Source organism: Hyalella azteca, unplaced genomic scaffold (assembly GCF_000764305.2).
Source record: "Hyalella azteca isolate HAZT.00-mixed unplaced genomic scaffold, Hazt_2.0.2 contig7830, whole genome shotgun sequence".
NCBI lineage: Eukaryota > Metazoa > Arthropoda > Malacostraca > Amphipoda > Hyalellidae > Hyalella > Hyalella azteca.
Window position 1 is genome coordinate 174,183 of NW_025937944.1, and position 17,261 is coordinate 191,443.

The following is a 17,261-nucleotide window of genomic DNA, read 5'->3' on the forward strand; positions in this document are numbered from 1 at the left end:
CTACTTAAACCCCCCCCCTTCCATCCCCCATCTCTTCTCCATCTTCCATATATGCAGTTAGCCTCCCTCTCTTTTTTATTTTAAAAATTAACACATTTCCCCCTCCTACCAACATGTACTATATTATATAATATATTATAATGTTAAAAGTAACTTTATTATAATATTAAAATTTGGCCACCACCCCCACTCCCCCATCATCACACATGCAGAACTGGCGCCTGTTAAAAGTCGGCGATGTAATTTTTCTTAAATTCAACGATGTCATCACTCTTAAGTCATCACTTTCAAATTCAACAATATAATCACTTCTAAATTCAACGATGTTATCACTTGTAAATTCAACGATGTCATCACTTTAAAATTCAACGATGCCATCACTTTTAAGTCATCACTTTCAAATTCAACAATATAATCACTTTTAAATTCAACGATGTTATCATTTGTAAATTCACCAATGTGATTACTTTTAAAATTCACCGATGTCATCACTTTTAAATTCAACGATGTCATCACTTTTAAATTCACTGATGTCATCATTTCTAAATTCAACGATGTCATCACTTTTAAATTCACTGATGTCATCACTTTTAAATTCAACGATGTCATCACTTTTAAATTCACTGATGTCATCACTTTTAAATTCAACGATGTCATCACTTTTAAATTCACTGATGTCATCACTTTTAAATTCAACGATGTCATCACTTTTAAATTCACTGATGTCATCACTTTTAAATTCAACGATGTCATCACTTTTAAATTCACTGATGTCATCACTTTTAAATTCAACGATGTCATCACTTTTAAATTCACTGATGTCATCACTTTTACATTCAACGATGTCATCACTTTTACATTCAACGATGTCATCACTTTAAAATTCACCGATGTCATCACTCTTAAATTCAACGATGTCCTCACTCTTAAATTCAACGATGTCATCGCTCTTAAATTCAACGATGTCATCACTTTTAAATTCACCAATGTCATCACTCTTAAATTCAACGATGTCATCACTTTAAAATTCAACGATGTCATCACACTGCAAATGATGTTCTAATGTCTATGACATCACATAATAAACAAAGCAGGATATTATCTTCATTATGATTTTCAGAACAATAATGTAGATAAAATTTCAAAACTTTCAGAAATATAATAACAATTAAAAACAATAACGCCGGAAATGACAATTTGGCAGAACACGATTTGTCATTGGAATTATGGTAAATTTTAATGATTCGTCAGTTACAATATATTTATGATAATTAGACGATATGAATAGAATACGCTAGAAACAAAAGGCTGATTCTGATAACGCTAGAGTTCATAAAATACAATAAAGGGATATTTTACGGATAATATATGTAAGAAGAGTACGAAGAAAAGACCAAGAATATTTATAATGTTAAAAATTGAATTCAAGCAATAACTTATGGTAAGTTTGGGTAACCACTGCACTGGGCAACCACTGAAATCGGCTGGAAATTAAATAGTTTAATTCTTTAAGTTGCAAGTAATCGGTGTGGTATTTTGTCTTTTATTTAAACACCAGTTTCCCCAAGACGCCCCAAACACAAGTTTCCCCAAGACGCTCCAAACACAAGTTTCCCCAAGACGCCCCAAACACAAGTTTCCCCAAGACGCTCCAAACACAAGTTTCCCCAAGACGCCCAAAACACAAGTTTCCCCAAGATGCACCAAACACAAGTTTCCCCAAGATGCTCCAAACACAAGTTTTCCCATGACGCCCCAAACACATGTTTCCCAAGACGCCCCAAACACCAGTTTCCCCAAGACGCCCCAAACACAAGTTTCCCCAAGACGCCCCAAACACAAGTTTCCCCAAGACGCCCCAAACACAAGTTTCCCCAAGACGCTCCAAACACAAGTTTCCCCAAAACACAAGCGACAAGCATCTAGGTAATTTCCCCATCCAGTGAGGCGTAATAATTGCCTAGCTAATCTATTCGATGCCTCACCCTATTGGGGGAAGGTTTTAAAGGTTTTAAAGTAACTCATAAACTAGCGGTTTTATCCCTAAACTCTCGGTCTATTGTCACTTTAAACTCAATTAAAATGGAACGTCGTCGCTTCCCCCTGGTCCGCGATTGTGGCAATGAAGCCATGCGGTCCTGATCTGAGTTCTATTTGATATTCAGAGCCGCGGAAAACGCAAGAGGGAGTCTATCTTTTGTGGCGTGCAAATTGAAACAGGATAGACGGAAATAGCGAAGTGATTTGCAGAGATAGCGCCGTGGCGAGAGCGAGCTGCTGCTCGAGATAATGTGACGAGACCTCCAGTCGAAACCTCTGTCAAGTTTCAGTCAAGTAATGTCGAGACCTTATTAAAGTTTCTGTCAAATAATGTCGAGACCTTATTAAAGTTTCAGTCAAGTAATGTCGAGGCCTTATTAAAGTTTCAGTCAAGTAATGTCGAGACCTTATTAAAGTTTCAGTCAAGTAATGTCGAGACCTTATTAAAGTTTCAGCCAAATAATGTCGAGACCTTATTAAAATTTCAGTCAACTAATGTCGAGACCTTATTAAAATATCAGTTAAATAATGTCGAGACCTTATTAAAATTTCAGTCAACTAATGTCGAGACCTAATTAAAATTTCAGTTAAATAATGTCGAGACCTTATTAAAATTTTAATCAGTTAATGTCGAGACCCTATTCAAGTTTCAGTCATGTAATGTAAAGTAATATCGAGACCAGTCGAGTTTTAATCAAGTTTATGTCAAGTTTGGTAAAGTAGTTGCGGGAGGCCTAAGTAATTTTGACCTCACAAATAACATAGGAAGGGCAGTCAATTAAGTATTCGATCTCAACATAGAATGTGCGAGTCTGTGTTGAATAATATCGCGAGCGAACAATATGAGTCGAACACCATCAAGATAAGTCGAGTTCCATCAAGATGAGTCAAGTTCCATCAAGTTGAATTAAGTTCCACCAAGTTGAGGTACCAAGTCAAGTTGGGCAAGAGCGCTCCAAACTTGAGCGATCAGGAAGGTTGCTCAAGTTGGGTTTTGTCTCACGCGAAGTTGAAAGCAAGTTTGTAGGATACTTGCTGGGGCCTTTGCTGGAGTTCACTGTTGTTAATTTACACCGGCGTATCGGTGGCCATAAACTACTCTCAGTTAGTACCAAATGTGAGTAGAAACGATGCTTGAAATTCACGCATAATTGTTGGCATTTGTTCAGTGCCTAAACGCATGCAACGTGGGTTAGAAAATGAGAGCTAGTAGCGACTGCAGGTATTAAGAAATAATTCATTTTAAAATTTTCAAGATCACGATAAGTGAACTGGATAAAAATCAATCTTCGTGTCCTTAGAAAATGATTTTGCTGCTGCAAGTGAACTAGAAAACCGAAAATTTGCCTGTTTTCGCTGCCTTTGCATAAATAAAAACTAAAAGCTGTAAGGATATCAATCTTACACAATATCCTACTCACCAGTTCTGAGGGCGTCCACGGAGCTGTATGGGATGCTGTAAGGATATCAATCTTTTACAATATCCTGCTCACCAGTTCTGAGGGCATCCACGGAGCTGTATGGGATGCTGTAAGGCTGTCTCTTATACACATCTAGATGTGTATAAGAGACAGCTCTCAGACTCTGGCTCATTATGGCTCACGGCTCACACTCCGGTTCATCACGGTNTGAGGGCATCCACGGAGCTGTAAGGGATGCTGTAAGGATATCAATCTTATACAATATCCTACTCACCAGTTCTGAGGGCGTCCACGGAGCTGTAAGGGATGCTGTAAGGATATCCATCCTTCTTCATGGATTTAGGTTTGCGCCGAGGTCGGTATTTGTAGTCTGGATAATCCTTCATATGTTGGGCGCGTATCCTCTTCGCCTCGTCGATGAAAGGACGCTTCTCTTCGTCGCTCAATAGTTTCCACTGCGCACCTGGCGATGACGAATAGAAACAACGTAAATAATATGAAAATATAACTCAGTACTCAGTGCAATGAGTGACAGAGAGCGCATTTTCTTGTCGTGGAAAACGTGAAGTCACGGCGGACAGACGGACGGACGAGGCGAGCAAAATAGGGCATTTTTTCCATAAATAAGAAAATGCGCTAAAAATATCCCATCTGATCAATATGTTAATTTATGGTTGATGAAAAATATTTTGACTGATTGACTGATGAAATTTAATTCCATGGAAATCAGTTGTCGAAATGACATTGCGGAAAAAATTAGAATTGCATTATGTTGTTACGTAATTCAATGTACTTTATTTTCAGCAACTCAATGGCAGGAGCAATTTAATTGGAGAATAAGCCATGCTTTAAAAAGACGCAGCAGATAAAACATGATTTAAAAAGCCCACTATTAAGGCTTTATCAGGAGCAGTGCATCAACACTTCAACACTGAAGGCTATTAATAAAAAGGCGTAAGTGACGCATAACAGCATTAATTAAGAGGCAAAAGAAAGTAAGAGAAGTGACCTATAATTGGGACGGCAAGTTATGCTCAGTAACCCACAATTAAGAGGACAATTTAAAACCATTAACTAACCCATAATTGAGACGACGATTTATTCTTATTGCATAACTGAGCCATGATTGCGATGGCAATTAAAACCCAACAACTAACCATAAATAAGATTATTTATTCCCATTAATTCAGCCATAATTAATACGGCATTTTATACCCAGCAATTATGCATAATTGCGAAAGCAATATAAACCTATTAACTAACCATAAATAAGATGATTTGTTCCCATTAATTCAGCCATAATTAAGACGGCATTTTAAACCCAGTACCGTAATCCATAATTGCGACGGCAATTTAAACTCATTAACTAACCACAAATAAGATGATTTATCCCCATTAATTCAGCCATAATTAATACGGCATTTTATACCCATTAATCCATAATTTTGACGGCAATATATGGCCATTTACTGACCCAGTCGCTTAGAGATCTCGGAGTTGTGCATCTTAGGATTGTCGTGCGCGATCTTGCGGCGCTGCATGCGCGACCAGACCATGAAGGCGTTCATGGGCCGCTTGACGTGATCTTCAGCAGCCTTACTACCGTCCTTCTTAGTGGCCCCTGACGTGCAGCTCTCCGAGGTCACCGAGTCCGCGGGAGAGGGGGTGGACATGGGGGTCACGACGGGGGGTGCTTGGGGCTGGGGGAAGAATTTAATGGTTAAATTTATGGGGTATTTGAGGCTGGGGGAAGAATTTAAGGTTAAATTTATTGAGTATAAAATACCGAGTTAGACAATTAATTCAAATAATTCAAGAGGGTAGCATTGAAATTTTCTGGTTGAATTTATGGGGTATTTGGGGCCGGGGGAGAATTTATTGGTTAAATTGATTGGGAATAAAATACCGAGTTAGGCAATGATTTAATTAAAGAGGGTAGCATTGAAATTTTCTGGTTGAATTTATAGGGTATTTGGGGCAGGGGGGGAGAATTTAATGGTTAAATTAATTGGGAATAAAATACCGAGTTATACAATGATTTAATTAAAGAGGGTAGCATTGAAAATTTCTGGTTAAATATATGGGGTATTAATTATGGAGTCAAACAATTATTTAAGTTAATGGGGGAAGAGGGGTATAGTTTTTTTTATTGCATTGATGGGGTATGAAATACATAATCTAATAAAATTATCAATGAGTTCGCAGGCATTTGTCACAGGATGAATTGCAGTAAATACAATAGATTCATTGATAACCAAGATATGACTTTCATCGCGTCAAAAATAATAAGGCAATCACGTGTTAAATATATAATTTGCAATTTGTTAAGCAATCATGTAGAACAAGTTGATGAACCTCTCGGTACTTAATTGGTACTACTTGCTCTGGTCGTTGACTTTATTTGATAAAGACATAACGATGATAATGGTTTATGACAGTTTAATGACGAAAACTCGGTTAAACAAGGAAGATAGAATACGATTTAAAGGCAATGTACGTGCCTGATTCAAAGGCAATTTAGGTACCCAAGTTCAATGCAATTTCATGTCTTGTTTAATGGCAATTCACAAGCCTAAATTGAAGGCGGTTTAAGCACCTAAATTGAAGGCAATCAAATCGCCTAAATAGAAGGCAAGTTTCCTGCCTAATTTAAATATTGCTATACGTGCGCACAACCATACCATGACTCACCGTCTCACTGATATTGCTGGTGAGTTGGTTGTGGTGGTGGACGACTGAGTTCATTCTTTGTTGGTTGTGGTGGCCGGACACCAGATGTTCCGTTACCGTATGTGGGTTATGTGTTGAACCATCGGTTGGTGAAGCTCCTGGTGTGGTAGCTTCGTGGTGGTGGGTGATGGTGTGGTGCATGTTGGATGAATTGTGATCTGATGATGACATGTGGAGGGAGTTAGAGTCCAGATTGTGTTGCTGTGTTCTGTGCAATGGTGATTTGTTGTCTTGTAAATTAGGGCTGTGTGAACTGCCGATTCCGGATTCATCACTATCAGAAAGATGATGCTGCTGATGTTGGTGATGTAATAGTGAATTAGTCTGTTGGTGCTGTTGTAGGTGCTGATGGTGCTGCTGCAGCTGCTGCATGTGATGAGGTTGGTGCTGCAGTAATGATGCGTGGTGCTGAGCGTGAGAGAGGTGAGGATGTGATGATAGTGATGCAGCATTATGTGCTGCCATGCTGTCGTTGTAGTATTGGGAGTAGCTTAGAGGATCCATTTTATCTGCGTAAAGGAAGAATTCGTTAGTAATTAGGTACTTGTAAAATATTAGGTAATTGTAAAATTAGGGTTATTGTAAAATATAATGATGTTCATGAAGTGAAATATTGCAGTAGCGCACACGCTGCTGCAGTTAACACGTGGCGACCACTTCATAAGAGCCATTAGTGATCGTAAATTGTCGTCTATTAAAAGGATATTAACAAGCTAAGTCATTTGTGACTATAAATGCAAACTTTGCATGAGGTATAGTATATACATTGAAATCTCTCTTTCGGCTACTTGACTTCCAATATTCGACTAACTCTTATCCAAATATTCTACCTCACGAAACGTCATTCTCGAAAGAACCAGCTGTTTAGTTCATAAATAAGACTATTAGTTCATAAGTAAGACTATTAATTAAGTGAAGAACACTATCAAAACAAACTGAGAAAATTAGAAATGGGCTAACAAGATAAATGCCGAGTAAGTCAAATGATCATTATTGAGCCTGCAACTTTTCTTTAAAATATCGAATAATTCTTTTGCCATTAACTTCAACAGTCGAAAGGCCGAAAATAACCAGACTATTGACAGGAGGCATTATATCTATTGATAAATTGTGTTTAACCTATTAATAATATTAATACTTCACTGTATTTATACTGAAATATTAAAATAGAAATGATCAAATTATAATAGTTAAAACTAGCTTCGGAAAAGTGAACGATCATCATTCATAACAGGTCCAGCTGGCGTCTTTCACTAATTTTTCACTATAACCTTAAGTGGACCAATTTAAAGCGCAAATAAATTATGCAACTAAACGTAAATGAACATATGACGCCAAGACAGCATTTTAGATGCAGTGATGACTAAGAGAAAAAAGCCGATAAGCTCATTAAAATAATCATATGTATTTTCATCTGTCATTATCACTTCGAGAGTTCCCGAGCGTTTAAAGTTATGCATCCATTAGAATTTTATAAATGAAGAACACATATCCAAAAAACTAATTCTTGCTAATATTATCCCACGATACCATAATTAACAAGATATATCCATGTTATTCTAGCCATTATAAAAAAGAAAATGTTATCCGCAAACCCCAATTTCGCCTTTATTTAACACTGTATTTGTCATTTAAACAGTTGGTAAACCCTCTATAATTATAAATTTTATAAAGATCACTCATATTGTTACAATATTAATCTACGCAAACAGCAGCAAAAAAATTAAGGAAAGATATAGTATAATAAATTGTCGAATAAAGCCGTTATTTTTGCGGTGCCCGAGGAAGGCAACAAAGAAAGTAACTGAAATATTAGGAGCAAACACCGTAGATTTTTGCCCTCATTTTCCCGCCAAATAAACAGGGCGCGCAGCAGTTGATAGCAAGAGCGGCAACGTGGCCTCGACGGTTGCCAAATCTCCAATTACCATATCTCGTTACCTATTACCATCGCAAGTTACCGTTAACAATTACCATCGCAAGTTACCGTTAACAATTACCATCACATGTTACCGTTAACAATTACCATCGCAAGTTACCGTTAACAATTACCATCACAAGCTACTGTTACCAATTACCATCACAAGCTACCGTAACCAGATCTCGTTAACAATTACCATATCTCGTACCCAATTACCAAAAGAAGTTACCGTTACCAGATCTCACTACCAATTACCATATCTCGTTGCCAATTACCATATCAAGTTACCGTTACCAGATTTCACTACCAATTACCATATCTCGTTACCAATTACCATATCAAGTTACCGTTACCAGATCTCACTACCGATTACCATATCTCGTTACCAATTACCATCTTCAGTTACCGTTACAAGATCTCACTACCAATTACCATATCTCGTTACCAATTACCATATCAAGTTACCGCTACCAGATTTCTCTACCGATTACCATATCTCGTTACTAATAACCATCACAAGTTACCGTTACCAGATCTCATCATCAATTACCATCACAAGTTACAGTTACCAGATCTCACTACCCATTATCAGATCTAACTACCAATTACCATATTTAGAGACCGATTACCATATTTAGTTACAAATTACCATATTTAGTTACCAATTACCATATTTAGTTACCAATTACCATATTTAGTTACCAATTACCATATTTAGTTATCAATTGCCATATTTAGTTACCAATTACCATCACAAGTTACCATTGACAGATCTCGCTCCCAATTACCATTATTATCACAAGTTACCGTTGCCAAATCTCATTACCCATTACAGTGGCCGTTACAATTAGTGTCGACCGTTGCCATATCTCCGTAACCGTCACAAGTATAACCATTACCATCACAAGTAACCGTTACAGTTACTAAGATGAGGTCACTAGTAACGTGCAACTATTGTGATTTTCAAGCAGTTCTATAAACGTTATTGTTATAGATGGAATATCGACGTATATTGAGCAATACAAGTTTAATAGCGAAATGGCTATAAATGAATGAAAATTATAACGAGTTACAACTAATCATATTCATTATCAACAATTATTTATTTATTGATGACTGAAGCATAAATGAAGTTGAGGCGAGTGAGGCCTCAATGTCAATTGATAGACGTTATGTAGGTGATAGAAAATTAATTAATATTAATATAATAACAATAATTATTTGTTATTATCTAATATTATTATTCCAAAAGGTCGAACACTTTCACTTTTGCTATCAAAAATTTAAAATCGTAGAATCCTGGACTATTAAGTAGGTCAAGCAATATTTTACGGTCGTTAGAAATTATTAAAATTTATTTTCGCTGCAAAGTAGTTAATCGTTTCGTCAATTTCGTTTCGTCAAGCAATTTCTCGTTTCGGCAAGTTCGTTTACCGTTTGAGTTTAAATTTCGTATTTGCACGATATAGGTTCAAGTTGCAACCTGCGTTGTGTATGTTAAGTTTAACCGGCGTCTAAAAACGAGCAACTTTCGTTAATCGGCCTCCGAGTACGAGTAGAATTGAACGGAGTTAATAAATTGTAACAAAGGATTAAAATTTCATACTATAACGTAGCACTTGTTACAAAACCATCTTTAAGGAATAGCATTGACAACGGTTAAAGTTATTGTTTGACTAGAGGTTGCAATAGAATAACATCTTTAAAAACCTTAATCTCCTCAACACAGTAATAGTACACTTATAAGTACAAGTATATAGTATAAGTACACTTACTTGCTGTGTGATGCTATGGTTAAATTTTCTTCTCGTAGCTCCCGGGCCTGCTTGTCACTAACTCACAAACAATTGAAGTTGTAATAAACTTCTAGTTTAGTCACACTGAAGTTCATATATATATATATGTATATTTTCAGGAAACAACGTATAGTGTTTTTGTTATTCACTCGCAATGGCTTCACTAAAGAAAGAGAATACAAAACCTAGTGACACTCTCAGTTGCTCACTAAAGCTCGAATGACCAACGCTCTGTAAAGAAGCATTGCTTATAAAACTTGAACCGAGCTGACCTTCTCGACCAATGACAATAGAGCTTTACAGTAGCCCATGTGACGTCACACAAGCAGCTCCCTCCTATTGGCTATTAACTCCGCCTATTGGATGGATTCAAAAGGTCTAAATGACGTCACAAAAGGTCCATTGCTGTCCTTTGTTTGTAAACCAATGGAGAGAATAGAGCTGATGCCATGGGCGGGATAAGAACCTGCGCCGCCTTCCATTCCTTAACAAAAGGCTTTCTTTGGCTCTTGCTAACTCCCAGTAAAGGAATTCCTTAGCTTGTTTTCGTCATTGGTTCGAGCTTGGAAAATTTCCTTTGCTTTTTTTAGGCCACACAAGAGGCGTTTGGCTTAACGCCATCGCGTGAGCTCCCTCCTTTCTCGAAACTTTTTCCATGGCATTTTCCATTCAAGAAATTCACCCTTGAAAGGAGCCCGCGTCTGATTTCCATGGAAATTATAATGGAAATCGAGTAATATCGCTTCCAGTAAATCGCTCGATATCACTCGCCGTATGAGCTGCCAGATCTGCACACCCGATCTTATTGTGCTGGGCACATTGTGCCGAGCAAGTGAAGCATATTGTGCAGAGAAAGTGAAGCACATTGTGCAGCTACAATGTCCTATTCTCAGACTTCACTATTATTGAGAATGACGCGATTATGCCGGCTACCAATTCCATTATTATTAAAGAACCCAGGAGTGGAGATTTTGTTACCCGTGGAAAACAGGTGCGACACGAGCGGCTGTTATCATATGGGATTAAAAATTTACGTTTTTTACTGGAAATTATTCATGCGCTACCACAATTATTTGGTAAAAGTAGAATAATTAGAGCAATGGTGATTAATGTTGAAGGAGACTAGTTTGGAAAGTTGCCCACATTATACGGATTGATATATTACAACTGTCAGTTCTCGTGTGTATATAAGAATTTACAAATCCTTCTGAAATTAAGAAAGGACCATTTTCAGTTCGATAGTTCAACTATCATTGAAGATTCCTGCCAATGGAGATAGAAGTGAGTAGAAAACAAATTAATCTATTTAAAAAATATTTGAAAGATAATACTCTGCCAAGTTGATTACCAAACTTGGCCCGTGATAAATTATCACATAGATTCTAGAATCCGGGTATTCCAGAATCCCGGAATCTGAAATCCCGTTAATAGCTAATTACAGAAATAATGATTTTGTTTGTGATGAGAGAGGCGCTCTCAAATTCTTGATCAACACAGAATTGTCGTTCAACTCTCGTGACGAAGCTGAAGGAAATAGAATTATTTTACATTTGAAACACAAATTCTACCTAATCAATAAAAAATGAAAAGTTATCTTCCAAACAATTTCTGGTTCTATAAATACGTATCGGAAACGCTCTATACAAGCAAACACACTCACAAACATAAAGTAGAAAATTGCTTGATAACATTTACGTGAAGATTCTTTGTCTCAATTTCATAGCATGCGGTCGAGTCGAGAATTCAGTGCTTGATAAGCGGTGTGCAGGTTAGAGGATGTGGCTATGCCTGTATGTGTGTGTTAGTGTGTGTGTTTTCAGGTAAGATACACAAACAAAGAGATTATATTTCACATTTGTTTCACAAGATTTCTTTCCACTGCGTTTTGATTTCACTTCTGACCACAATTCTGAAAAACAGCGACGTCAGCGTTGACGAATTACGTAGGCTTAAACAGCACACCTGTGTTAATCGGAGCCATACAGTATACCTGCAAGTCCCTGTAGACCAATTATATTTTGAGCAAAAAAAAACTTTCCTATCACAATAACATTTTGCTGAAACTGTAGGCATGAATTCCCATGTCGGTTATCTAAGTATGAGGGATTAGAATATAATCTTTTTTAAAGAGAAAATGAAGGTTAAAATTTTCAGGTTCCTGCAACGCAAAATTCAAAGATATAACCGACCTCAGGGTTAACAGTATCTACATATTTCATAGTATTTAATGAACAGTATTTAAGAAAAATCGTATTCTATATTGGTTAATAAATTTCTTACCGCAATTTAGATTTTTAAATTATTTCATTACTCGACATCGGAGTTAAAGAAACGAAGTCTCCTTCAGAATACTAAAAAAACGGCCCAGTCTTGTGCAAAACTTGGACATTAAAATAAAGAATTTTTCAAATTTCCAATCTAAAAAATTCTACTAACTAACCAACATGAATCCTAAAAAGCAACTCCCGACAAAAGTTTCCTGCATTAAAGTAGCTCAACTGGTAAAACTACACAAAATAAAACTTTCACTATTGAAATGTTTTCAAAATTTCATGTCTCAGGAAACAAAGACGCCCGCAATAACCGGCGTGACGAGATAGACGAAGACCTCGTGATTATTCCCATGGGATTCGACCGGCCTAAGCCGGGCGGCTCAATGCTGCGTGTAGGACCAAGTGAAGACTTGTTCAAAGCAGCGACGTTGTAGCGGCAATTAATTACAGTCGCAGCAAAATCCTTATTTAAGATAACTATACAGTCGTAGCAAAATCCTTAGTTAAGATAACTATACAGTCGTAGCAAAATCCTTAGTTAAGATAACTATACAGTCGTAGCAAAATCCTTAGTTAAGATAACTATACAGTCGTAACAAAATCCTTAGTTAAGATACTACAGTCGTAGCAAAATCCTTAGTTAGCTTACACTAAATAATAATTTGTAATAATAAGATACCAAATACTAAATAATAATTAAGTTATTATTTCAAAATTTCTTGTTACATTTGATTTAGGTATATTTATATTATTTTGCAATATATAAAAAATGTAAACCATCTTAGAGAATTAGTGCAGTCGTAGCAGAACCTTTATTAATAACTGCTTTAAACAGTACACGTATGAGCAATTGCTAAAACAGCCGCGTGCGTGAAAGCTGCTTTTCTTGAAGTTTATAAGAGGAAGCTTATATTCTAAAGCAATTAGTCAAGTGTGATTTGCAGCAAATTATTTTTAAGGATACGGCCTAAATTCAATTTGAATTTTGGTAACAAGTGAAACCATTTCACGACTGTTTAACAAGGCCAAAACTGTACACTGGTCAATCCTCCTTCACAAGTTCTTAAAAAATGACTATCTGTAAAATTTTCAGCGCTCCAAAAACAGCGTAATGATAGTTATGATTGAATCGTAGTAATTTGATACGCGCCAAAAAATCAAACTTAGCTATCATAGAAATTGAAGTTGATTGCTAACGAAAATTGGAGTTCAAAATTAGTAGTAAGTTGAATGTAATTACAGAAATGAATATGAGGAAAGGTAAAAATAACACATGAAGATCTCGGTGGAGAGTAAAAGTTTTATTAATCTGAACGGCTAATTTTATTAATCTGAAAATTTTATTAATCTGAACGGCAAAGCAATACTTACCAAATTTGTGAAATTGTTCAGCCACTTCTACCTAGAATTCCACGCTGGTCACTAATTGAGTTGAGATATAGATCAGTAGAACTAGGCACTATATGTAGAAATTAGATTCAGACACTATAGTAAGTAGATCCAGACACTAATAAGTAGATCATGACACGTAAACATGATCCAGTAGAACATGATCCAGATAATAGTTAGGAAATCTAGGCACCATGCAGTAAGTAGATCCAGACACTACTAAGTAGATACTGGCACTAGTTATTAGATCCAGACACAGTAAGTAGATTCTGGCACTAGAAAGTAGATCCAGGCATTAGTAAGTAGATCCAGGCACTAGTAAGTAGATCCAGGCACTAGTAAGTAGATCCAGGCACTAGTAAGTAGATCCAGGCACTGGTAAGTAGATTCTGGCACTAGTAAGTAGATCCAGGCACTATTAAGTAGATCCAGGCACTAGTAAGTAGATCCAGGCACTATTAAGTAGATCCAGGCACTAGTAAGTAGATCCAGGCACTAGTAAATAGATTCAGGCACTTGTGAGTAGATTCATGCTCCACAGTTTCACCATTAGTTTGTTAACTGTTCAGCGTTTCTAAAACCTTGGCTGGGACAAGCGTTTGTTGATTATTTGTAATTTATTTAAGGACATCAGTTGTGAAGAGAACATATCGCATTTACTGAAGTAAAAAAACCATTGAGGTGCAGAACCGTGAGCCAAATGAACCAAGTGAACCAAAAGTCGGACGTTTGGTTCATCCGTCAACGTTGGGAACTTATTTTATGGATTTGCAGGATAACGTGCAGGCATTTCTTTGGTTAATCAAAATCACGCACTATCGCATGCACTTGGATATCAAAAATAACATTTAAAAATTTCAAGGATATAATCGGAATATATACGAACGCTTAAATTCAACTTTAAAGTGAAAACTTTTCAATCTCAATTAATGAAAATGTATAAGGCACTTTATTTGGGGTTCCGCAATAATAACGATAGGTAATTAAATTCTGAAGCTCAAAGCAGCACTTTGGAAATATATCTATAGATATATTTCTAAAGTGCTCAGATCGAAGGAGCAATTGAAAATACGTTGAATTTTAATAAAATCAATAAAAGGGAAATTTTCAATGGCTAAAAAACTATAGATATTTGGCCGGTGTTCACTACGCTCGCATTACTTTATAATGTCTACGCTGTTCCCTTCCGCTCTACTTCCTCTTCTTCTCTTTATCCATCACTTTCTCCATTCCTTCCCCCTCCCCTTTACCTCCTCTTTTTCGTTATCCATCGCTTTCTCTTCTCTTTCTCATCCTTTCTCCCTCCCCTTCACCTCCTCTTTTATTTATCCATCTCTTTCTCTTCCCTTTCCCCGCCACTTCTTCCTCCCTTTCACCTCCTCTTCTCTTTATCCATCTCTTTCTCTTCTCTTTCACCATCACTTCCCCCTTCCCTTCACCTCTTCTCCTTTTTACCCTTCTCCTCCTCTTCTCTTTCTCCATCACTTCCCCCTCCCTTCACCTCCTCCTCCCCATCTCCACCATCTCCATCTCTCGACAAGACAAACATAAATTCAGGCGCCGCGAAGACACAATCGCGGTGTTCGCGCCGCAATAAAGATCTCGCGTCGCCATCTTCAGACAAAACCGACACCAGACCGCTGCTTTGTCGGTCCCGTATCATGTAGCGAGGTCCTGTATCATGTAAGGAGGTCCCGTATCATGTAACGAGGTCCCGTATCATGTAACGTTGTCCCGTATCATGTAACGAGGTCCCGTATCATGTAAGGAGGTCCCGTATCATGTAAGGAGGTCCCGTATCATGTAACGAGGTGTCGTATCATGTAAGGAGGTCCCGTATCATGTAAGGATCTCATACAGCAGAACTGGTAATGTATGAGTTACCAGCCTTGCGTGCAAAATGTGCTTGCTTTTCGACTGATATTTTTTCACTTTTTTAAAATCCTTCAAGTAAAATAATTGAAAGCTCAAGTGCAAAACGATGTTTGCTTGAGCGGTCTTTTAAAAAATATTATCATAAGCGATTATTTTGCAGCCGTTGATCTTTCATAGATATTCCCTGCATAATTCCAAGTTCTCTAAGAGGTTCTCGAGACATCGAGATCAGCGGGGTCTCGAGATGCCGAGACCAGCTAGGTCTCGAGATGCCGAGACCAGCGAGGTCTCGAGATGCCGAGACCAGCGAGGTCTCGAGATGCCGAGACCAGCTAGGTCTCGAGATGCCGAGACCAGCGAGGTCTCGAGATGCCGAGACCAGCGAGGTCTCGAGATGCCGAGACCAGCAAGGTCTCGAGATGCCGAGACCAGCGAGGTCTCGAGATACCGAGACCAGCTAGGTCTCGGGATGCCGAGACCAGCGAGGTCTCGAGATGCCGAGACCAGCGAGGTCTCGGGCTGCCGAGACCAGCGTTGTCTCGAGATGCCGAGACCAGCAAGGTCTCGGGATGCCGAGATCAGCGAGGTCTCGGGATGCCGAGACCAACGAGGTCTCGAGATGCCGAGACCAACGAGGTCTCGAGATGCTGAGATCAGCGAGGTCTCGAGATGCCGAGACCATCGAGTCTCTAGAAGCCGTTGTCTCGATCACACATAAAGACGACAAAGGAGTGAGTTAGTAGGTCTCAATGGCGCGCCTATGGAGCTCTTTTAATGGGAATAAAGACTTCAGAGACCCCGCGGAGTCTTCTAAGAAATTCGTACATGATTTATGTCGGGGGCCATCCAGAGACATAGCTCTTCCAGAGACAGTTCTCTGCCCATGCGATGGCAAGGTAAGACGTTATCAGCATGGTGTCTCTGTGTCGTGATATTGTTGTTGTTGCTAGCCGTTATCTGATGTCTCTGTGTCGTGATATTGTTGTTACTGCTAGCCGTTATCTGATGTCTCTGTGTCGTGATATTGTTGTTACTGCTGCCGTTATCTGATGTCTCTTTATCGTGATATTGTTGTTTCTGCAAGCAGTTATCTGATGTCTCTGTGTCGTGATATTGTTGTTACTGCTAGCCGTTATCTGATGTCTCTGTGTCGTGTTATTGTTATTGATACAAGCCGTTATCTGATGTCTCTGTGTCGTGTTATTGTTGTTGTTACAAGCCGTTATGTGATCTCTGCGTCGTGATATTGTTGTTGTTACTGCTGCCGGTATCTGATGTCTCTTAGTGATAATGTTGTTGTTGTTGTTATATACTCTGCTGGTGTATGCAGTTATTGATATTGATATTTCTGACACATTTCATTTTGGTTTATGAATTTTAGTTTAATTTTAATTCATTGATGGAAATTCGGAAATTGATGGAAATTCGGTCTTTCGGATCTTCTGAAGCATCGAGAAACTATGTCTAGAAATGTTACAAATAATTCTGCGTACTTGCGAGGAATACTCCCGCCTATTTGCAGACATTGACAAAAGTTTTCAAAATATTTTCCAGTGTTTGAAGACGCTTGTGTCCAGGGCCCAGTTATTATATCACTTAAATTATCTTCGATTGCAAGTGACAACTAATAATTTGTACTAATTTGTAAACTAATTTGACAACTAATAATCATGTAGTGGCTGCCATCATGTAGTGGCTGCCATCATGTAGTGGCTGCCATCATGCAGTGGCTGCCATCATGCAGTGGCTGCCATCATGCAGTGGCTGCCATCATGCAGTGGCTGCCATCATGCAGTGGCTGCCATCATGCAGATGC

At 38.1% G+C, this 17,261-nt stretch overlaps 1 protein-coding gene across 1 annotated transcript in view; it reads right to left on the minus strand.

Annotated features, from left to right (window-relative positions):
- LOC108674617 (transcription factor Sox-2) overlaps positions 1–10,120 on the minus strand; it is a 16,142-nt gene extending 6,022 nt beyond the window's left edge. Inside the window, exons 1-4 of the mRNA XM_018162580.2 lie at positions 9,888–10,120; positions 6,153–6,700; positions 4,936–5,161; positions 3,736–3,924 (exon numbers count right to left, since the gene is read on the minus strand). Coding sequence (XP_018018069.1) covers positions 3,736–3,924; positions 4,936–5,161; positions 6,153–6,695 — 958 coding nt within the window. The 5' untranslated portion in view covers positions 6,696–6,700; positions 9,888–10,120. The remainder of the gene's footprint in view (positions 1–3,735; positions 3,925–4,935; positions 5,162–6,152; positions 6,701–9,887) is intronic.
- Positions 10,121–17,261: the final 7,141 nt, after the last annotated feature.